Consider the following 21,695-nt stretch of genomic DNA (forward strand, 5'->3'; position numbering starts at 1 on the left):
AAACTTAAGTTTGGTATGCCTGTATCAGGGACTTACATGTAGATATACAGCAGATGTGAGAAATGCCACACATACATAGCCCATGGAGGAGCTCAGACAGTAAATGATGACATACATTTAATGGAGGACTGAGCAGGCAATGAAAAGAGCAAACTAGCACATATACTCATATTAAATGAGCTCTGAAGATACATTATCAATGGGGACTCTAAGATACTGAGTAATGTAATCTGCATCCTTTGAACTCTCCTTTTTTTTAAAAAAAAAAAGATTTATTTATTTATTATATATACAGTATAATGTCTGCATGTATCCCTGCAGGCCAGAAGAGGGCACTAGATCTCATTGTAGACGGCTGTGAGCCACCATGTGGTTGCTGGGAATTGAACTCAAGACCTCTGGAAGAACAGCCAGTGTTCTTAACCGCTGAGCCATCTCTCCAGCCCTGAACTCTCCTTTTTAAAATGAGGAGGGAAAAACATACGCATGTGTATACAAAGAATGGCTGTAGAAAGAACAGGCAACTGGTTACTTCTGGGAAGAGAAACTGGGTAGAAGAGGAGTGGAAGAGAATTTTATATAACAACAAAAACAAGAAACAAAACTTTTAAGAAGTTTGCATCTAAAAGAATCAAATTATCAAAAAAGTCATAATTATTTCAGAAATAGATCATGTCTTCAATGGGTAGTTTGAAATAGCTTACAATATAAGCAAATGCTAAAAAAAGATGTATTTTCATCCATCAACACATATATACACACATTCTAGATAGTAGCTTTACAAAATCCTAAGTGACCTGAATTCTATTAACATTCCCCTTAATTAACAACACAAAATTAAAGCACTTATATGTACGTATACACACACACACACACACACACACACACACACACACAAATATCCCTGAAGCAGAATATCAATAAAAGGAGATAAACCAACATACCTTTCCCTTTCCACTTAACCTTTGCAACAGACTGGCTAAAATCCACATGTATTCTCCTGTCATCTATAAGTACATTATCCATTTTGAAGAACGCTTTCTCACAATCTTCTTCCTATTAGTGATTACAAAAACTCAAGCATGAATGTTTACAGGAAAGATTTCTGCAACTAGAACAAATACTGTAAACACAAAAAGGCTGTTATTACTAAAGTTAATATTCAAATATTTCTTATTTATCAGATATTAAATGCATTGCATCTACTATCTCAATTAACCTTGGTAATAACCTTTTGAGGCTCCATCTATTTATTATCTCCATTATCTCAATGAGAAAACAGAAGTTTAATGAGGTACAGTATAGAAGCAGCCAGTGGTCGGAACCATTATTTGAACTGAGGCGGTCTGACTGTAGTGGACACACATACACTTTACCACTTGGGTGAAGCAAGTCTACAATGCTGGTTACTCAAAACTCAAAAATACTACACCCCCAAAGTGAACGTTGTCTTCATAAATTTGGTGTTAAAAGTAATTTAGCAGGAGTTGGGGATAGCTCAGAAGTAGGACACTTGCACAAAGAACAGGTGGGGGTGGGAGGGATCTCTAGAACCAAACAAAAAACCTGTGGCAAGTCAGGCAGTGGTGGCACACACCTTTAATCCCTGCACTTGGGAGGCAGAAGCAAGTGGACCTCTGAGTCTGAGGCCAGCCTGGTCTACAGAGCTAGTTCCAGGACAGCCAGGGCTATACAGAGAAACTCTGTCTCGAAAAACCAGAAACCAAACCAAACCACAACCAAACCCTGGAAATTCAGCAGCAGTATCTGGACCTAATAGGGGACTATGACCAGTCTCAAAATCAACTTAGCATGACTGGTCATTTGTTTCAATGCAGAAACATTTTTGTAATTGATTACAGAATGCTGGCCTAATGAAATACTCCATAATCAACAAATGGAATGTGAGTTCAAGCCAGCCAGGGCTACATAGTGAGACTCTATCTCAAAACAACAAAACCAACAAACAAACAAACAAAAAGTTAAAGGACTCACACTACAAGATGTCTAACATAAGCATGACACCAGCACCTAGAACCGGACTTCAAACACATATGAATGAATACCTGAACAAAAATGGTCCCACAGAGCTCTGGGAACAGGAAGACCTTTATGTTTAGTGGGGCTGAGTCACATGAGTAAGACAAATGAAATGCAGTGGAACACAGAGGGCACAGACAAATCACAGACCCCTCTGGCAAAGCCCTACCTCACAGCATGGTTTATGAAAACAGTAGAGAGGGACTGAAGAGACAGCTGACTTAGTAGGTTCCCGCACTTGCTGCTTCTGTAGAGGACCTGTGTTTGGTTCCTAGCACCGATCAGCTCAGGACCACCCACAACTCCAGTTCCAGTGAGTCCAATGCCCTCTTCTGGCCTATAAGAACACCAGGCACACACATAGTGCACATGCACACACACAGACAAAACATTCACATACATAAAATTAAATAAAGCTTACAAAAGAGTATAGAGAATATCTTCAGGTCTTTAGAGTAAGCAGAACTTTTAGAGGCCATGTTGAGAAAATGTTGACAAATGAGGCTAAGTTAAAACTATTACTTTTGAGTTTATCAAATGACACCATTAAGAAAGGAAATGGCACACACACACACACACACACACACACACACACACACACACACAAAAGATAGGACAGTCAGTGGTGGCACACCTTTAATCCCAGTACTCAGGAGGCAGAGACAGGGGGATCTCTGAGTTCAAGGCCAGCAAGTTCCAGGATAGCCAGGGCTAGGCAGAGAAACCATGTCTCAGAAAAGAAAGGAAATGAGAAATCCACAGAACAAAAGATATGTATGTATGATATATGATATATATATATATATATCATATATCATATAAAAAAGAGCTTGCATTCATAACATAAAGAGTTCCTGAAAGACAATAAAAGGCAGGATATGCAATAGGAAAGCAAGCAAGTTGCCTTCTAATAAATAATCTTGATGGCACAAAAGTGGAGTGAAAGGCAGGCAAATCTTGCATATGTTCTTTGTTTTACGAGTACATTTGGGCCAGTGAGATGGTTTAGCAGGTTAAAAGTGCTTGCCACACAAGCCTAACAACCTGGGTTTTATCCCTAGAACCCACAGAAAAAGCCCGATGTGGTGGCACTCATCTGTAATCCCAGCACCAATACAGCAAGATGGGAGGTAGAGGCAAGAGACTCTTGGTAGCTTAGGGTCAGCTAGCCTCAAGTATGCAGCATGGCAGACAGAAATGAGACACCTTGCTTTAGAACAAGGTGGAAGACTAGAATCAACTCCCAAAAGTTGTCCTCTGACCTCCACATGCAGGCTGTGGTATGTGTGTATCCCCCCCCCCCATACTAATATTAATAGCAACAACAATAAAATCTGGGTTTTCAGATATTATTTTTTATATGTACATTTGTCTGACTGTATGTCTGTGCACCACTTGTGTAGAGTGGCCGTTGAGGCCACAAGAGGGTGTTGGAGCTCCTTGGGTTGGAGTTACAGACAATTGTGAACTAGGATGTAGGTGCTGGGAATCGAACCTAGATTCTTTGGAAGAACAACCAATGTTCTTAACCACTGAGCCATCTTTCCAGCTCCTAAAATTTGTTTTGTTTGTTTGTTTGAAGTACACATGAGCTGGGGAGATGTATCAGTGGATAAAAGCACTTGCTGAACAAGTATACAGGCCAGAGTATGCCTCCTCAGCCATAGAAATGCCAGGTGGGTGTGGTGGACGACCTATCAGGAGGTGGAGATGGGCTCTCTGGAGCAAACTAGTCCAGCCCAATCAGCAAGCCGCAGGCTTAGCAAGATCCTGCCCTAGTAAATGAAGTAGTGAGCAATCAGAGCAAGATACCCAGCATCAGCCTTCGGCTCCATATCCACAAACACACACATGCATGTGCACACACACATAGACACACACACACATACACACACACACACACAGAGGGACATCCAAATGGTAATGAACGTGAGGAGAGGACAAGTACTCAAGCAGGAAATGTAAAACAAACCACAATAAAGCATTACTACAGAAGCTGGAGAGCAGGTCACCAGGGAGCTTCCTGCTTTTGCAGAGAACAAAGTTTGGTTGCCAGCACCCATGTTGGGTGTTCACTCTCTGCCCTAAAGCTGACCTGAACTATGTATCCATAGAAAATGACCTGCCTGCAGGAAATTGAAAGACAGAGCAGTCATCAGTCTCCATGTTACAAATGAAACATTACTTGTAAGCAAAAATAATAGATGTCAATGAGAGAACAGTCAGATCGATGAAAAGTTTCCATTGTAAGGCCAAAGTAAAGCTCTCTTTTCTGCTGGCACCAATAAACCTTGACAAATATAAATTTTAGTATATATGACACAGTATTTAGGTATGATCTGCTACATGTATGCTTTTCCTAATCCCCCATTATTCATCTTGAACCCCTAGGATTTAACACAGTGCCTAAAATATAGAAAATATTCAATAAATACTTTGGAATCAATGTAACTTGCAATGAGGCATTACTAGACACTAACTGGCCCAAAGCCACATTTGAAAACAAAACAAAACAAACAACAACAATAAAACCCAGCGTAGACGGCTAAACTCATCGGGAACAGTGCCAGACACATCCACACTCAAATCCTAGCCATGACATCCAATAGGTACATGATGTTGAATAACCACAGGACCACCCTCTCTCCTTTGTTTTGGCTTTGGCTTTGGAAAGGAAAAAGACAGCACCTCTCTCCTAGAGTTGTACATATTACATACAGGAAAGGTAAGGTAATGTCTGACTTGAAGCAGGCGCTCAGCCAACCAAGCTCTCACCACCCCTGCAGATCTAGCAGCAGCTTCCTGACCCTTCCTCTACGGAAGGAAAGGCTCAGGAAGAGGGGTAAGTGAGTGAGCAATGCCCAGTAGCTGGCCAGGGACTGGATTAATGTCTAGATCTTAACACTCCCCCACTTCTCTTCCTGGTACTCAGGTTACAACAAACAGTCTGTGAATGACTTTTTCTAAAACCATTATGTTCAGACGGATTGTACCTGAACCCACAGTAAACATATATTAACATCAGTAAATGTCGAATTTATTCCCAATGTTACAATAAAGTTAACGTTCTTAGATGTTTAAAGAAAAACACAATACTAGAAACTAAAAAAAGTACTATAATTTTTCATTTTTAAGATTACTCAAGTTCGAGGCCAGCCTGGTCTACAAAGTGAGTTCCAGGACAGCTAGGGCTGTTAAGCAGAAAAGACCTTGCCTCAAAAAACAAACAAACAAACAAACAAACAAAGACTACTCAAAAACAAAACAGGCAGGTGCAGTGGTGCACACCTCTAATCAGACACCCGGGAGGCTGAAGCAGGAGGATAACCAGTATGACATCAGCCAAGGCAGCACAACAAGAACCCATCCTCAGAAAATAAATAAACAAGAAAAAAACAGAAATGACATACCTTTTCGAATTCAATAAAAGCATAACAGAGGGATTCTCCTGTTTTCCAATCTCGGATAACTTCACAACTGAAAAACAATTTTTTTTTGAAAAGTCACTTAAAAAAAAAAAAAAAAAAAGAAACTATTTGCTCTAATTCTTTAGGCCAGAACAAAATAAGCCAGTTATTAAACTTAGGGATGGCTTCAAAGTTTTCAGTAACAACTCTATTTATACACACATACACACACACACACACACACACACACACACACACACACAGCTCATCTATCAGGTAACTGAATTATCTAAACTACTCCAAATACACAAACTAGGCTATAGCGGTGGAGGTGGGGGCAGGCTTCCTTTTAACAAGAATAAACTGCTAAACGCTTTTCATTTTAAAATTATTTATTTTTACATTTCTGAGACAAGGTCTTCTTGTGTATCCCTGGTTGGCCCGGTACTCACTATAAAATCCACGTAATCTCAAACTCACAGCCATCTTGCTGCCTCGACCCTCTATGTACTGAGATTAAAGGTGTACACTATCATGTCCAGAAAAATCTTTAAATCCTAAAGTCTTTTTTAGTCTAAACATAAAAGACTTAAAGAATATGTTACATATATAAGTGTTTATTAGTTTACGCTTTTGAATTAGATACAAGGACCCACTATGAGGCCCTGGCTAGCCTGGGACTCATTATGTAGACCAGGCTGGCCTTGATCATAGAGATCTTCCTGCTGCTGTCTCCCAAGTGCTTAGATTAAAGGCATGAGTCACCACAATTTAGGCTTTGGGTTTTAAAGTAAACGAGGCTCAAACACTGTAAGTACAGTTATCATACAGAACTAATTCGTCAAACAATATCAAGGGAAAAAAATCAAGAAGGTAGAGTTGAAAGTGGCTGGCTTGTCTCTCCCCATGTATCATATGAACCATTTTTAGAAACATTAAATGAAAGGGCATCCTAAATGTAGAACATGTTAATCAGTTAGAAAATAGTCTCCTTTGACTAGCTTTGTATATTTTTGCATTAATAATATAGGGGAGGGGCCGTGAGATGGTTCAGAAAGTAAAGGCACTTGCTCCTGGAACTGATGACCTGAGTTCACTCCCTGGCGCCCACATGGGAGAAGAGAACCATCTTAGCTGGGCAGTGGTGGCCCACACCTTTCATCTCAGCACTCGAGAGGCAGAGGCGGGTGGATCTCTAAGTTTGAGAACAGCCTGGGCTACAGATCAAGCTCCAGGACAGCCAAAGCTACACAGAGAAATCCTGTTTCAAAAAACAAAACGAAAGAAAGAAAGAGAGAGAGAGAGAGAGAGAGAGAGAGAGAGAGAGAGAGAACCATCCCCTGCAAGCTGTATATATTTTCTAAAAAGCTAGTACCAGTTTGTTGCTAGAGAATTTCTCTCCAGCTCCCGCCACCAAGTCCCGCCAGTCCCAGAGCCCATTTGTAAAATAAATACATAGACTCTTACATTATTTAAACTGCTTGGCCATTAGCTCAGGCCTGTCATTGTCTAGTTCTTACTCTTATATTTAGCCCATTTCTATTAATCTTTACTTTGCCACGTGGCTCATGGCTTACCGGTACCTTACATCTTCCTTCTCCTGGCGGCGGCTCCAGGCCGTCTCCCTCTTCCCTTCCTGTTCCCTCAATTCTCTTCTCTGTTAGTCCCGCCTATACTTCCTGCCTAGCCAATGGCCAATCAGTGATTTATTTACTGACCAATCAGCAACATATTTGACATACAGACCATCCCACAGCACCAGTTTATTTTTTAAATAATAATAACAACAATAATAATGGCTGGAGAGATGGCTCAATGGTTCAGAGCACTTGCTGCTCTGCCAGAGGCCCCAGCTCCCTCCCAGCACCACACTAGGAGACTCACAGCTATCTATAACTCCAGCTCTGGGATCTATGCCCTTTTCTACGCTCCAAGGACACCTTCATACATGAGCATATATTCACACAGACACACACACACTTCTTAAAAATAATAATATCTTACATTAAATACTCAATGATAAAAAATGATAATAATAACATAGGGGAAATTAACCAAAGAAAAAGACTTTAACTGGGGTAGTCTGGTAGTTTATAAAGTGTTTGCCTTGAATGCATAGGGACCTGAGTGTGCAATGGCATGAGCTTGTAATCCCAGTACTAGAGAGGTGGAGACAGGAGACAGGTGGATCCCTAGGACTCAGTGCGGCCAGCCAGCGCAGCCTACTTGGTGAGCACCAGTCAGGAAGAAACACAGCCTCCAAAATAAAATAAATAAATAAATAAAGAAAGAAAGAAATAAAGAAATAAATAGATAAATAAATAGATAAATAAATAAAAAATAAATAAATGAATTAATAAATAAATAAATAAATTAAATAAATAAATAAGAATGTGGACAATGCTTGAGGAAAATACCCAAGGTTGTCCTCTGGCCTCTACACACCTACACATGCAAAATAAAAATAAAACCCACAACAAATCACAATCTTTTGCTTTTGAGGTGTAGTAATGTAAACTTGTAATCCCAACACTCATGAGTGTGGAAGATAGGTTTAAGGCCAGAGTAGGCTATGAGAGTGAGTCCTGTCTTAAAAAACTTGTGTACTCACACATGTACCACACACACACACACACACACACACACACACACACACACACACACACAGCTGGACACAAAGTATACTTAATAAAGAGTTTGCCAAGTACCCAAGAAGCCCTAGGCTCATTCCACAGAACCACAGAAACGGACTGTGGTAGCCACCTATAATCCTAGTACTCAGGAGGTGGAGGCCGGAGGACCAGGAGTTCCATGTCATCCTTGGCTACATAATAAGTTTAGAAAATAAAAACATAAAACTTGGAAATTTTAATACTGACATAGATTGCTAATAATTTTAGGAATTAATTTAAATAAGTATTTTAAATATTAAATAAGGCTGTTGAGAGTATTATACAAGTAGACAAATTGCTCAACTCATATTTTATTGTGAAAAAGTGTTAAGAATTGAAGAATCACTCAAACATTTAATTTGTGCATATGTCTGAAAACACTTTCCTTTCCTACTGTTGAAACACACATCTATAAAAATTACCAGTATGAGATTCACCAAAGGAGCTGGCAGAGGTTTTGCTTAACAGGCATGATGCCCTAGGTTTGATCCTCAGCCCCACAAAAAAATAAAAACAAAAATTTTTAAATTCACTCAAAATCGACAAACTCACCAAAAATGTGTAATTAGAAAACATCTGCTGAGTATGGTGGCATGGGGCTTTAAGCCCTAGCACTGAGGAGGCAGAGGCAGGAGGATCTCTGTGAGTTCAAGTTCTGCATGGTCTATATAGAAATTGCTGGCCAGCCAGGTCTATAAATGAAACCCTGTTTCAAAAAGACAAAAAATAAAACAAACAAACACCCACACCAATCAATTAATACCTAGATATTCCCAAATCTCTCTTTCATTAATCCCGGGATTACCTTCTTATTGGTCCAAATCTTGAGAATATTATCTCCAGGTCCTCATCTGTGGTCACTGGATTCAATTTACACACAAACAACACATTTTCTGGAGGTTTAATATCTGCATCAGGTAGGTCTCCCACCTAAAGTTACAAATAATCAAGCATACAAATCAATTCTTTTAGTTTCTATTCCAAATATTTTGTCCAAGTCCACGACACTGATTTCCTAGAACTACCTAAATTTACAACCTGAACTATAGGTTCAGGGTTAAAAAAAAAAAAAAATCAAAAAACTTTCCAAGGGCTAGAAAGACGATTCATAGGGTAAAAGTGCCTGCCATCAGGCTCAATGACCTGCATTCAATTCCTAGGACTCAGATATGTTAGAATATGGTCCAAGAATGGAATGCATGAGATTTCTGAGTGTTTGTAAGAAAACTCCAAGAAACCAAGACAAGAGTCTTGTGACCTCAGTTTCTTCAAAAACGTGGAATTCGTTCTTGGATTGTACTCTCGTGCTCCTCCCAGGTGTAGTGGATAGGAGTGAGTTTACTTCAGATTATTCATTACAACTGGCTACTGTTATTTGTTTATATGCCTACATGGAAAAACATGAGGCGGTGGTGGCGCACACCTTTAATCCTGATACTCAGAAGGCAGAGGCAGGCAGATCTCTGTGAGTTTGAGGCCAGCCTGGTCTATAGAGAGAGTTCCAGGACAATCATTGCTACACACAGAAACCCTGTCTCAAAAAAGGAAAGAGAAAAAGAAAAACATGTTTTTGCTGCACATGCAGCTTGCCCTTGTAATTATACACCTTACTCTTGTGACTCCTCTTAACACTCAGAGTATAAATTGTTGATGCTCTGAATAAAGTTGACTTTATTCCACCTCATTTGTTGGCTCCATTCTCCAGGTTCTATCACCTTTAGAGAGGTAAACACGCCTGGTGGAAAAAAACCAACTCCCAAAATTTGTCTCTTGACCTCCACATGCACATCATGACATGCATGTACACACACACAAAACACAAAACAAAATATAATAATTGTTTTCAATTAAAGAAATCTGATATGATATTTTTCCTGGTTTTAACAATACTAATAGCTAATGTTTTTACCTAACTTGATACTTACGAATCATTACTGCTAATTCTTCAAGCAATACCACAATTTCCATTCATTTATTTACTTTTCAAATTTATTTATATTTTAGACAGGATCTTACTGGAAATCAGATTGGACTCAAACTTGTGGTCCTCCTATCCCCACCTTCTGAGAACTGAGATTACAGGCCTGTGCCACCATACCAAGCACAATTTCTACTTTAAAGGCAAGTACAGTGAAATCAAGAGTTACAGCTAGGATATGAATCCAGATCTATCCTGGCTTCAAAAGTCCCAAATTATCCCTATTTTCTCTTTTTTTAAGTATTTGATATATCATTTTTTAAAAAGATGTAAAGCATAGGTTCTGAAGCATAACAATACAAACCACTGGGGCTCGGTGGGTAAAAGCCTCTGCCACCTGATGAACTAAGTTGGATCCTCAGTGGAAGCAGAAAACCAACTCTGGCACATTGTCCTCTGACCCTCACACACATCCATACACAAAATAAAAACAATGCACTTTGAAATGAATGAATGAAATGAAATAAAAACTACCTGGCTAAGAACGAATGTACTCCCTGGTCCCATTGTCCTTGCTTCTCTCACAAAGATCACTTTTTCTTTTTTAAAAATTTACTTATTTTTTGTTTACAGTGCTCTGTCTGCATGTATGCCTGCAGGCCAGAAGAGGGCACCATATCTCATTATAGATGGTTGTGAGCCACCATGTGGTTGCTGGGAATTGAACTCAGGACCTCTGGAAGAGCAGCCAGTGCTCTTAACCTCTGAGCTATCTCCCCAACCACACTCCCCCTTTTTTGTTTTTGTGGGGTTTTTTTGTTTTGTTTTGTTTTTTTGAGACAGGGTTTCTTTGTGTAACAGCCCAGGCTGTCCTGGAACTCACAGAGCTCTGCCTGCCTCTGCCTTCCAAGTGCTGGAATTAAAGGTGTGTGCCACCAGCACCTGACAAGATCACCTTTTTTTTTTCCTTTTTGGTTATTTCTTTTCATAGTCTAAGATGTTTACCACATACATCATTGAGCAATATATTATTTAGTTTCGTTTGTTACTGAATTTTTGAAAAATATGATTATGTGGAATCTAGTCTTCGGTGATTGGTAATACCTAATTTTTTCCATACTGCTTTTCAATATGGAACCACAATTTTTACATAGTTTTTTCCCTTAAAGTCTCAACCTATGCCTTTTTCTTTCTGCAAACTAAAGTCAAGATCAAAGTCAGCTGCTGCACCACACAGAGCACACTGTAGTGCACTTGCTGCACTTTCTACTAAAGAGCACAGAGGGCAGCAGTGAGGTAGAACCATGAGGATGGGAAATGTATTTCCCACAAGCACTTTGTGGGCAACAATATTCCCCTATATACATTTGAAAACCCTGAGATGATTATGTAAGAATCACCTACTGAATAAACACACCAAAAAGAAAATCTTGAAATGCAGAAACTGAAGAAGTTACAAAGCCATAAATCTGGTCAACATTTCTGAAGCCTGTCAAAGGCAACAACAGTCTATTAACTACATCCAATGAGAAGTATCACAGCCAGGAATGGCAGCACACTCCGGGGTGGAGTCCACGCTACCTGGTAGGCTGATGAGCCTAGGAGATTGAGACTAGCCTGGGAAGTACAGTAAGACCCTGTCCAAAAAAAAAAAAAAAAAAAAAAAAATCGTAACACAAAAGAGAAAAAACAAATCAATAAAAATCCATAAATGACAGAAAAACAAATAAGAAAGAAGTTAATGGGGGAAAAACAACTTGCAGGAGACTGGGGAGATGGCTCTGTGGTTAGGAACATGCACTGCTCTTTCAGAGAACCTAATTTTGGTTCCCAGAATGCACGTCAGGAGGCTCACGACCACCTGTAACTCCAGCTCCATGAAGACCTGACATATCTGGCCTCCATGGGCACTTGTGCTCATACACACTCACACACAAACACACATACACATAATTAACTGGGCTGATATAGCTAGCCAAAGAAATGTGATTCATTATAGGGAATTAAATGATTCATCAGCTCTAAATAGAGAACAGTTATTCTCTAATATACATAAAATGGACTCTAATAAATAATGTTCAAAAATTATTTGAAAACTAAAATTCAATAAATACTTATAACTTAGATAGCCATCTCCTATTTTTTAAATTTCTATTTTTACATTTACTTGTGCATGTGTGTGTGATGATGTGTGTGTGTGCATGCCATGGTGTACATACAGAGGTCAGAGGACAGCCTACCGAAGGTGGCTCCCTCCTTTCACCGTGTGTGTTCTGGTGATCCACCCGGTCATCAGGCTTGTCAGCAAGCACCTCCAATTACCACCTCACCTAACCCCTCCCAGCTTTTAAAAAGACACTCAGTAATTTACGGAAAAACAACCAAACTGTTATTTTCATGTTACTGGGTCCTATAAAATGTAATCCAGGAAGAAAATCTCACTAAATTTTTACTAGTTTATTACCACAAAAGCAGATAAACTCCTAAGAATGTGTAACAGAAGTAACATAACATAAATGACGTAACGTGAGTTGCATAACAACTCTTTGACCAAAATTATTATCTTACCATCTCTAGAAGAATAGCTTGAGTTTTAGCCTCTTTCTCGGCCTTTATTTCTTCGACTTCTTCAGCTGATCTTCCTTTGAAGTCATCAATTTCCTCATCTGCTCCTATTCGACCACTCTGTAAAACAGAAGTTAAAGATCTGAGCATCATGGAACAAAAAAAACCATGTTTTATTCTTAGCCTATCAGACATAACAGAATAGAAACTTATGAGCTCTGGGAACTCATTTCAATTAAGTGTAGAGTATTTGCCAGACTTGGCTTCTGACTGCAAAATCAAAAGAAATATTTACATAGGTACTATTATCCAACTAACTATTCAGTAGAAAGGATACATAATTGTACAATTAAACACCAAACTCAACCATAAATTCAGCTTTGAGAAAGCCTTGTGAACACCTTAAATTTATACTTTAAAATGCCTGGGAGAATGTTCTTTACAGTCCACATAAATGCCTGGGTCTAGCTTGGCTCCAGAATATCCCCACTTAAAAAGTGGGGATCTTATAATATGATCTTCAGTTTGACCTTGAGGCTATTCTCCTAGAGTTGGGTGATAGAAAACCTTCCCAAAGCACTGCTTATATGATGTTTCAGAACTAAGACTTCTGGCAGAATAGAAACTAAAGAGAGAAATTGAAGAAATAATGAAACAACTACAAAATAAGCATCTCTACGGGCGAGAAAAGAATTCTAAACTTGCTCTAGTATAATAAATAGATAAGGAATACATAGAGATGTTTTAATATACCTATACAAAAATGTGCTACTAGCTGGGTGTGGTGATGCACTCCTTTAATCCCAGCATGTGGGAGGCAAAGGCTGTCGAATCTCTATGAACTTCAGGCCAGCCTGGACTACACAGCAAAATGCCAGGCCAGCCAAGGCTACATAGTGAGACTCTGTCTCAAAAGAAAGAAAACAACACCAAGGTGCTACTTACATCTAATTGTTCCCTTGTAGGTTCTGGTGATCGATCAGGAATTAATAAATCAGGAGGGTCATCAAATGGATCATCTAAAATCACTGTATGATTTATCCTTACAAAACAAATTCAAGTCAAATGTTACATTTATTTTAGACTCCATACTTATTTTTTCACAGATTTTAACATATAAGTATTTCTAATGTCCAAAGACTCCACGGTGGGTACTACTGACCTACAGTATACTTTTAAAATGAGCTGCACTGTATTTCCTTCGATATTATTGTATTACTTTATGACGTAAATTAAGCTGGGCACGATGGCTGGCACCTGTAATCCCAGCATTCAGAGGTCAAGAGAAGAGAGTCACAAGTCTGAGGCTAGCCTGAACTAGAAAGGAAGTTTCGGGTAAGCTGGGTTACAGAGTGAGACCCTGACTCAAAATACACACATGAAAAACTAAAGAGAGAAAGAAAGAAGAAAAGAAAAATGTAAATTTCTTTTTTTTTTTTTGAGACAGGGTTTCTCTGTGTAGCTTTGCGCCTTTCCTGGAACTCACTTGGTAGCCCAAGCTGGCCTCGAACTCACAGAGATCCGCCTGGCTCTGCCTCCCAAGTGCTGGGATTAAAGGCGTGCGCCACCACCGCCCGGCCGAAAAATGTAAATTTCTAAACCTTGTTATTTGTGCCCTGTATAAATAAATAATCCGCCTCTTAAAAAAAAAAACTGAAACAAGAGTAATTCTTACCAATATAACAATCAGTACAAGACAAAGAAAATAAAAGCTACTTCTCACGAGGATTCTAATGATCTCATATTAATTCACACTTCAGAATTATTCTGGAACTAGTTTTGACAGTTAATTTCAATCATCAACTTGACAGGATCTGACACCTGGAAAGGGAATCTAGATTAAAGTGGTCTGTGGGAATGCCTGTGAGGGATTTTCTTTCTTTCTCTTTTTTCCTTTTTCTTCCGAGACAGGGTTTCTTTGTGTAGCCCTGGATGTCCTGGAACTCACTCTGTAGATCAGGCTGGCCTCAAACTCAGAGATCCACCTGGCTCTGCCTCCCAAGTGCTGGGAATTAAAGGCATGTGACACTGCCACCTGGCCTTACATTATTTTAGTCAGAGTATTTTATCACAGAAAAAGAAAAGAAACTAAGGTTTTAGTCCTATGTGGAGAAGTCTCATTCATGCCATTACATGTTTAATATCACAGCGTTAAAACATTTTAATACGTTAAGATAGTAAAGGTAAACACACCTGATATCTTGATACGGTACAAAATCCTTGTCTACAAAGGTCTCATTGATTTTCTTAACTATGTCCATGCCTTCCGTCACTTCACCAAACACTGTATGAACACCATCAAGGTAATCTAGATTGTCTCCTGTAGTAATAAGAAACTAGACCAAAAGGCACATAATAAATATTAATATATATATTATATATGTATATATATATACATATAAAACACTCTGAAATCATGTATAACTCTAAAGAACACACCAAGACTCTACATTTACTGTACCAATTCTTGCACACTTATTTCTAGAACTAAATAAAAAAGACTGTTTATATCGACAGGTGCACAGATGTCCCCTGATAAACAGAAGAGGTGTGGTGTGGCCCCATGTGCACACATTGCCTATGGAAGCCAGAAGAGGCATCAGATGCCTTGGACCTGGAGTTTCAGAGCATTGTGGGTGCTAGGAATTGAACTGGGTCCTCTGGAAGAGCAGTTAGTGCTCTCAACCATTAAGCCATCTCTCTGGCCCCCCTCTTAATGTAGAAAAGAAATATTTGGTATTTCCCCTAAAAATTGTCCTTTAGTACATCCTCTCATTACTGAGTAACTTGAAAAGATAACTTCACAGGCTCCTTCCAGTTCTTCATGCCCAAGCAATGCACATCTCCCATCCAGGTCCTCACCTGAGATCCGTGTTGGTCACTGCCATTGTTCACCATGGACACAGTGCCTTTCTTCTTGTGCTTGATCCTTGGCACTTTTTCTGCCTCAAAAAAGCTTGCTTGATCACCATACAGTTGTCTGAAAGTATACAATAAAGTTATAAAACTTACAAACTCTCAAAATGAAATGCAGATATTGTAACAGTGTAACTGTCTTTACAGATATCCCACTGTGATTCAAATACTCCTTTCTTCTTACAGGCATTCTGGGAACCTAGGGAACTACCCGAGAATATGAGCAATATTTTAACATGAAGATTGAACTACAGCAATTATACTTTGGTCTTATTTAAAAATAAAAGGTTGAGGCCGGGCGGTGGTGGTGGTGGTGCACGCCTTTAATCCCAGCACTTGGGAGGCAAAGGCAGGCAGATCTCTGTGAGCTCCAGGCCAGCCTGGTCTACATAATGAGTTCGAGGCCAGCCTGGGCTACAGAATTGAGTTCTAGGATAGGTGCCAAAGCTACACAGAGAAACACTGTCTTGGGGAGAAAAAAAAAAAGAATCTTGAATCTGAGCCAAGACTAAGCTACATGGTGAGTTCCAGGCTACAGAATAAGACCCTATCTCAAAAGCAATCAAAGAACAGATAAATAAAAAAAGGGTGGTGGGAATATAGCTCAATCAGGAGTGGGTATGTTTAGAATGCACAAATTGTGGGTTCGATGGCTAGCATGTAAAGCCAGGCATAATGGTGCATGCCTCTAATCCCAGAACTTGGAAAATGGAGGCAGGAAGACCAGTTCAAGCCCATTCTCAGCTTGACAGAGATTGAGTTCAAGGTCAGCCTGGGCTACATGAAATCCTGTCTCTAAATACAGACATATACACTGTCCTGTTGGGTTTTTGTTTTTTTTGTTTTTGTTTTTTTGTTTTGTTTTGTTTTAAATTGTATTTACTTAGAAGCATTCAGAATGTCAACAAAACAGCCGCAATTTTTTTTTTTTTTGCAATTACAGAGTGGTATTCAGTTAACAGAACAACAATTGTCTTCGTATAAGCTGCATCAGAGACAACTGAAGATGAAAAAAATAAAACAAAAACAAAAAAAACCCTACCGTCCCCATATATAACTAATTTGTGCTGTGCACCAACAAGAACCTGCTTTAAATTTCCATGCCAATTTACAACCCCCAGACTATACCAGGCAAGGTTAGTGGCTATTGAGAATACTACCAGGACAGGGCTATCTAAAGACACATTCGGTAGTGTGTTAACTATACAAAAAAAAGACACTGTACAGTTTAAAAACAAATCTTACACAGCCTTACATTTCAATTTTTTTTCTTCAAAAGGAGTGAGTTGTGTGTGTGTGTGGGGGGTTGTTTTGTTTTATCAAGTTGACAGAAGCTAGAGTTAAGAGTTATCAGGAAGAGGAACCTAAATTGAGAAAATGGCTCCATCAGATTGTCTGTAGGCAAGTGTATAGAACAGTTTCTTGATTAATAATGATGTCGGAGGGCCCAGCCCAGAGGGAGTCAGTGCCACCCCCAGCAAGTAGTTCCAGTTTGCATAGGAAAGCACACCGAGAAAGTCGTGAGGAGCAAGCCAGTAAGAAGTGTTCCCTCAAAGCTTCTGCTTCAGTTCCCGCCCTAAGTTCCAGTCCTGACTTCCTTTACTAATGGAGAATTACCTGAGATAAATAAACCCTTTCCTCCCCAAGTTTGCTTTTTGATCATGGTGCTTTAACACAGCAATGGAAACCCTAACTGAAATATATACATCACAACTTACCCAAATACAGACTCTCCTCCACGGCCAGTTCCCGTAGGATCTCCTGTTTGTATGATAAAATCCCTCTATAACACACAGAATTATTTGTTAATTCACAGTTTGCTACATGTTTCCAATAACAAAGAGCATGACAAATATCTACCAACTCACCTGTACATTGTGAATAAGGCAATAATTGTAATATTTTATTTTGCACAACTTCAGAAAATTCAAGCAAGCTGAAAGAAAGTAAAAACTAAATTTATTATCAGAAAGCAAAATTCAGTTTTAAATAAATTTGTAAAAGCACAATTAGTACAATTTAATCTCTACATTCACATTTTTATTAAAAGAAAAACAAAGGTTCTGGTGAGGCGGCTCGTAGGTAAAGGTGCTTGCTGCCAAACCTGAAAACCTAAGTTCAATTCCCAGAACCTACATGTCAGAGAGAACCAACTCCCAAAAGTTGTCCTCTGACCTCTGTAAGCATGCTGTGGCACACACTCATTTATATACAAACAATAAATAAATGTTAAAAGAAAAAGCCAAGTCCAAAGCCATAAGAAGGGGCACTACGCCTTTATAAAAGTCAACTTCTTTGAGGGTGTAGCTACTGGCATGTTTCCCATGCTGCAGTGGATGGTTCCACACCCATGCACATGTGGTAGTACCAGCTAGATATGAAGCTGGGAGGGGGACATATTAGAGGGATATGAAAGGAGTTGGAGAGGAAATGGGGATTTATATGCTCATATCTCACTGTATGGCATACATGGATGACAGTCAAAAATACAGAAAGAGGCCGGGCGGCGGTGGTGGCGCACGCCTTTAATCCCAGCACTCGGGAGGCAGAGCCAGGCGGATCTCTGTGAGTTCGAGGCCAGCCTGGGCTACCAAGTGAGTTCCAGGAAAGGCGCAAAGCTACACAGAGAAATCCTGTCTCGAAAAACCAAAAAAAAAAAAAACCATAAAGAGTAACTAATACAGCCTTGGCAAGCTGTAAGCACACACATGTACAGAAAATAATAAGTAAAATGTATATTTTTTAAAAGATGAAAGAGAACTGGGCATGGTGGCACAGGCCTTTAATCCCAGCCCTCAGGAGGCAAAAGCAGGCAGTTCTCTGAGTTTGAGGCTAACCTGGTCTACAGAGCGAGATCCAGGACAGCCAGGGCTACATAGGGAAACCCTGTCTTGAAAAACCAAAAAAGGGAAAAAAAAGAGAAAGAAAGAAAGAAAGGAAGGAAGGAAGGAAGGAAGGAAGGAAGGAAGGAAGGAAGGAGGGAGGGAGGGAAGGAAGAAAAAGGAGAAGAAAAAAAGAGAACTGGACTGGCAGAAAGTAAAAAAATGAGAAAGATGGGGGTGAGGAACATGCTCAAAGTCAGTGTTTAGCATGCAGGAGGGCCTGGGTTAGATTCTCAGACATGTACTACCATGCCTGGCCCCGGTAATACTTTTTTTCAGTTATTTTCTCTTATAGATACACACTAAAGTGATTTCAGATTAAATAAGTCCAGTCGGGATAGGATATCCTGTAAATGAAACAAACTTAGCTATGTGTTAACAACGAATAATGAAGTTGTTCATGGGTACTTAAGATTTCATTTACTGATTATCTTCACTTTTGTTTGTTTAAATTCTTTTCTTTTCTTTTTTTAAGTCCCCCCTACCCTCAGCAGGGTTTCTCTGTATAGATAGCCCTGGCTGTCCAGGAACTCACTCACTGGGATCAAAGATGTGTACCACCATACCTGGCTTACTTAAAATTTTTCAGCAATTAAAAGTTTTAAAAAAATCATTCTGGACATGTGGATATGCTTACTATTGATTGATAAGTAAGTATACATGTAACTAGATGTCCAGTCACTCTCCTTCAAATATATGCACACAAGTAGACATGCTTTTGGTGTCCCAAGCTTTCTTTGCAGAACTCCTGCGTGTTAACAATGTGAGATAACTCTGTCCCCTCTTCAGGAGTGTACAACCCTGGGGAAAGGGGTCCATTCATTACGTAAAGTGCCGCTCTACATGCAGAGTGTCAACGGAGCTCAAGGAAAAGAAAACGCAAAATCAAGAGACAAAATACAATTCCATACAGCATCCTTGGAGCCCTCAGATCCAGCCAACCTTAGGCATCCAAGCTTATCCCAGTAACAGAAGGCAACTGAGAACTTTGTTTAAGTGCTCTTGAGTTGCATTTCTATCCCTTGACTGAGTATTAAGTAAAAACAACACATTCCTATGCGTTACTCACTGCACCAAACCACTAGTACATGTTCTCAGAGTGGCAGATAATGGAGATATTAAGGTACAGTTCCTACTCTCCTTGCGGCATATTACTGAAAGGAGACAGTCATGCACATAGTTCCAGGACAGTTAAGTATATGTTCTAATAAAATGAACACCATTGTGATTTATAAAACCATCGCAGGCAGAACAGAAGGAACAGATTAACTTTGATCTTCTGAGCATTGCAGAGAAGAGCTCATGTTTTATCTGAGATCTGAAGAGTCAGGAAGTTCCCAGAAGGGTAAGAGTGGGGAGCAACGTGGGCAGTGGCAACAGTAAGAAAATGGAAGACTGCAGGAGAAAGTGAAGTGTTTGTGGGTGGAGGAGAGAAACAGTTGAGCGTGGGAGAAGGTGTATGTGGCAGTTCCTTTCATTCTCTGCTAATCTCTGCATTCCGCAGGGGAAAGACAGTGATCCAAGCTAATCTCGCCTGGTTTCCCGATTCCCCCAATGAATACAGGCCCCACACAGCTGCCTATTATCATTCCAAGGCAAGTACATAATCCTTCAAATGCTGTGACCATCTGCAAGACACATAAGACTATTCAGGACCCGACCTACCAGTACCTAACCTGACTGGAAGTCGGTGGCAGCTGTTACATCCCACATACCAATTCGTTCCAGCCATGCCAAACTTTTTGCTATTTCCAGAAAATCTGCAAACTGCTAAGAAAACCTCAATTGCCACTCATCTCCGAAAAAGCTAGTTTTCTTCCTTGGCTTCTTCCCAACCCGACTAGGGAAGACTCGCTCACCTCTCTGTTTTCCATAGCAACGTACACATCCTCCTACTAGGACTCTTAAGTTAAAACTGGAGCCCGCTTCGTTCACCCTCCGTGGAAAATCAAGACTCTACAAGATGAGACGCCTAAACTCTAGCTGACCCCTGGCGCCTGGCTGGCTACCTACACCGGCAGACACCAGGTGTCATGTAACCAGGAGGGATGCGACGGCCACCCTCCCGAAAACCAGACGCACCCTGCCTGCTTTCATCATGACAAATGACACTCACTTAAATCAAGCCGTACTGAACTCTTTTCCGCTCAGGAGTAAAAAGAAAGCACAGCGGAGGGACGAAAGCCATGGGCATCACCCACCCCCACAAGCCACAGTCCTTCGAGAAGGACCACAGGAAACGTACACACACACACACACACACACACACACACACACACACACACCACACCAATTTTTTTTGTTTTTTGTTTTTTTTTTAGCCAAGGCCCGCTATGAAACAGAGCTCGAGCCCGAAACAGCGAAGGGAAGGGAACTTGGGCAGCGGGTTCGCGGCCCCGCCGCCAGGGCGCGGAGGACGCAGGTCTCACCGCGCGGCCGCTCTTCGGTGTACAAGTCGATGACCACGTCGCCCAGAGTGGTCTCCAGAAGAACCGCCATGGCGCCGGCGTCTCCTCGGGAACAAACCCCCGGCAATGACAGGCGTAGCCAGCGCGCGGCTGCGCCTGACGTCACTGGCTGCGCGACGCGTGCGGCGTCATCCGCGAGCGACGCCGCCCGCCTTGGAAGCGCAACTTCCGGCCGCCTACGGACCTCGTCTTTGGGCTCGGCTGCTGACGGCCGCTTCGGGCTGTCGTCCGACCTGTTGCTGCATGAAAAGGTGACTAACATGCTTTGGATTTTTTTTTTAACCTACTCTTGTGTAGCTCAGGACTGTACATGGTTTAGCAGCACGGGGAGTTATTTTGGGCGACATATTAGAATGCAATAGGCATCTAATTTTTTTTAAAGATTTATTTATTATGTATACAGTGTTCTGCCTGCATATACACCTGCAGGCCAGAAGAGGGCACCAGACCTCATTACAGATGGCTGTGAGCCACCATGTGGTTGCTGGGAATTGAACTCAGGACCTCTGGAAGAGCAGTCAGTGCTCTTAACCGCTGAGCCATCTAGCCCAGGCGTCAATTTTAAACTTTTTAATATTTACTTATGGAAAGGGTGCTTGTTTGAGAACATGAATGTGGTGGTCCTCTGACCACCGCCTTCCATCATGTGTTTCCTAGAAGTGCCTCTCAGATCATCAGGACCATCTGCCTAACCTTTAAAATTCTCCTTATTAATATTCTAACTTAGGAGACTTACCAGAACTAATGTTTTGGGACGCTGATAACGTGCTTCCATAAGTTTATTACACTCTTTTCTAGCCAAACATTTTTTACTTTTATGTCGTTTT

The 21,695-nt window shown here is 40.5% G+C and overlaps 1 protein-coding gene across 1 annotated transcript in view; it reads right to left on the reverse strand.

Annotated features, from left to right (window-relative positions):
• Ppil4 (peptidylprolyl isomerase like 4) overlaps positions 1-20,963 on the reverse strand; it is a 32,865-nt gene extending 11,902 nt beyond the window's left edge. Inside the window, exons 1-10 of the mRNA XM_059272768.1 lie at positions 20,830-20,963; positions 17,387-17,454; positions 17,237-17,301; positions 15,465-15,582; positions 14,796-14,938; positions 13,548-13,644; positions 12,606-12,722; positions 8,925-9,049; positions 5,451-5,517; positions 945-1,056 (exon numbers count right to left, since the gene is read on the reverse strand). Of these exons, the coding sequence (XP_059128751.1) occupies positions 945-1,056; positions 5,451-5,517; positions 8,925-9,049; positions 12,606-12,722; positions 13,548-13,644; positions 14,796-14,938; positions 15,465-15,582; positions 17,237-17,301; positions 17,387-17,454; positions 20,830-20,899 (982 nt within the window). The 5' untranslated portion in view covers positions 20,900-20,963. The remainder of the gene's footprint in view (positions 1-944; positions 1,057-5,450; positions 5,518-8,924; positions 9,050-12,605; positions 12,723-13,547; positions 13,645-14,795; positions 14,939-15,464; positions 15,583-17,236; positions 17,302-17,386; positions 17,455-20,829) is intronic.
• Positions 20,964-21,695: the final 732 nt, after the last annotated feature.

Source organism: Peromyscus eremicus, chromosome 8b, assembly GCF_949786415.1.
Source record: "Peromyscus eremicus chromosome 8b, PerEre_H2_v1, whole genome shotgun sequence".
Taxonomy (NCBI): Eukaryota; Metazoa; Chordata; class Mammalia; order Rodentia; family Cricetidae; genus Peromyscus; species Peromyscus eremicus.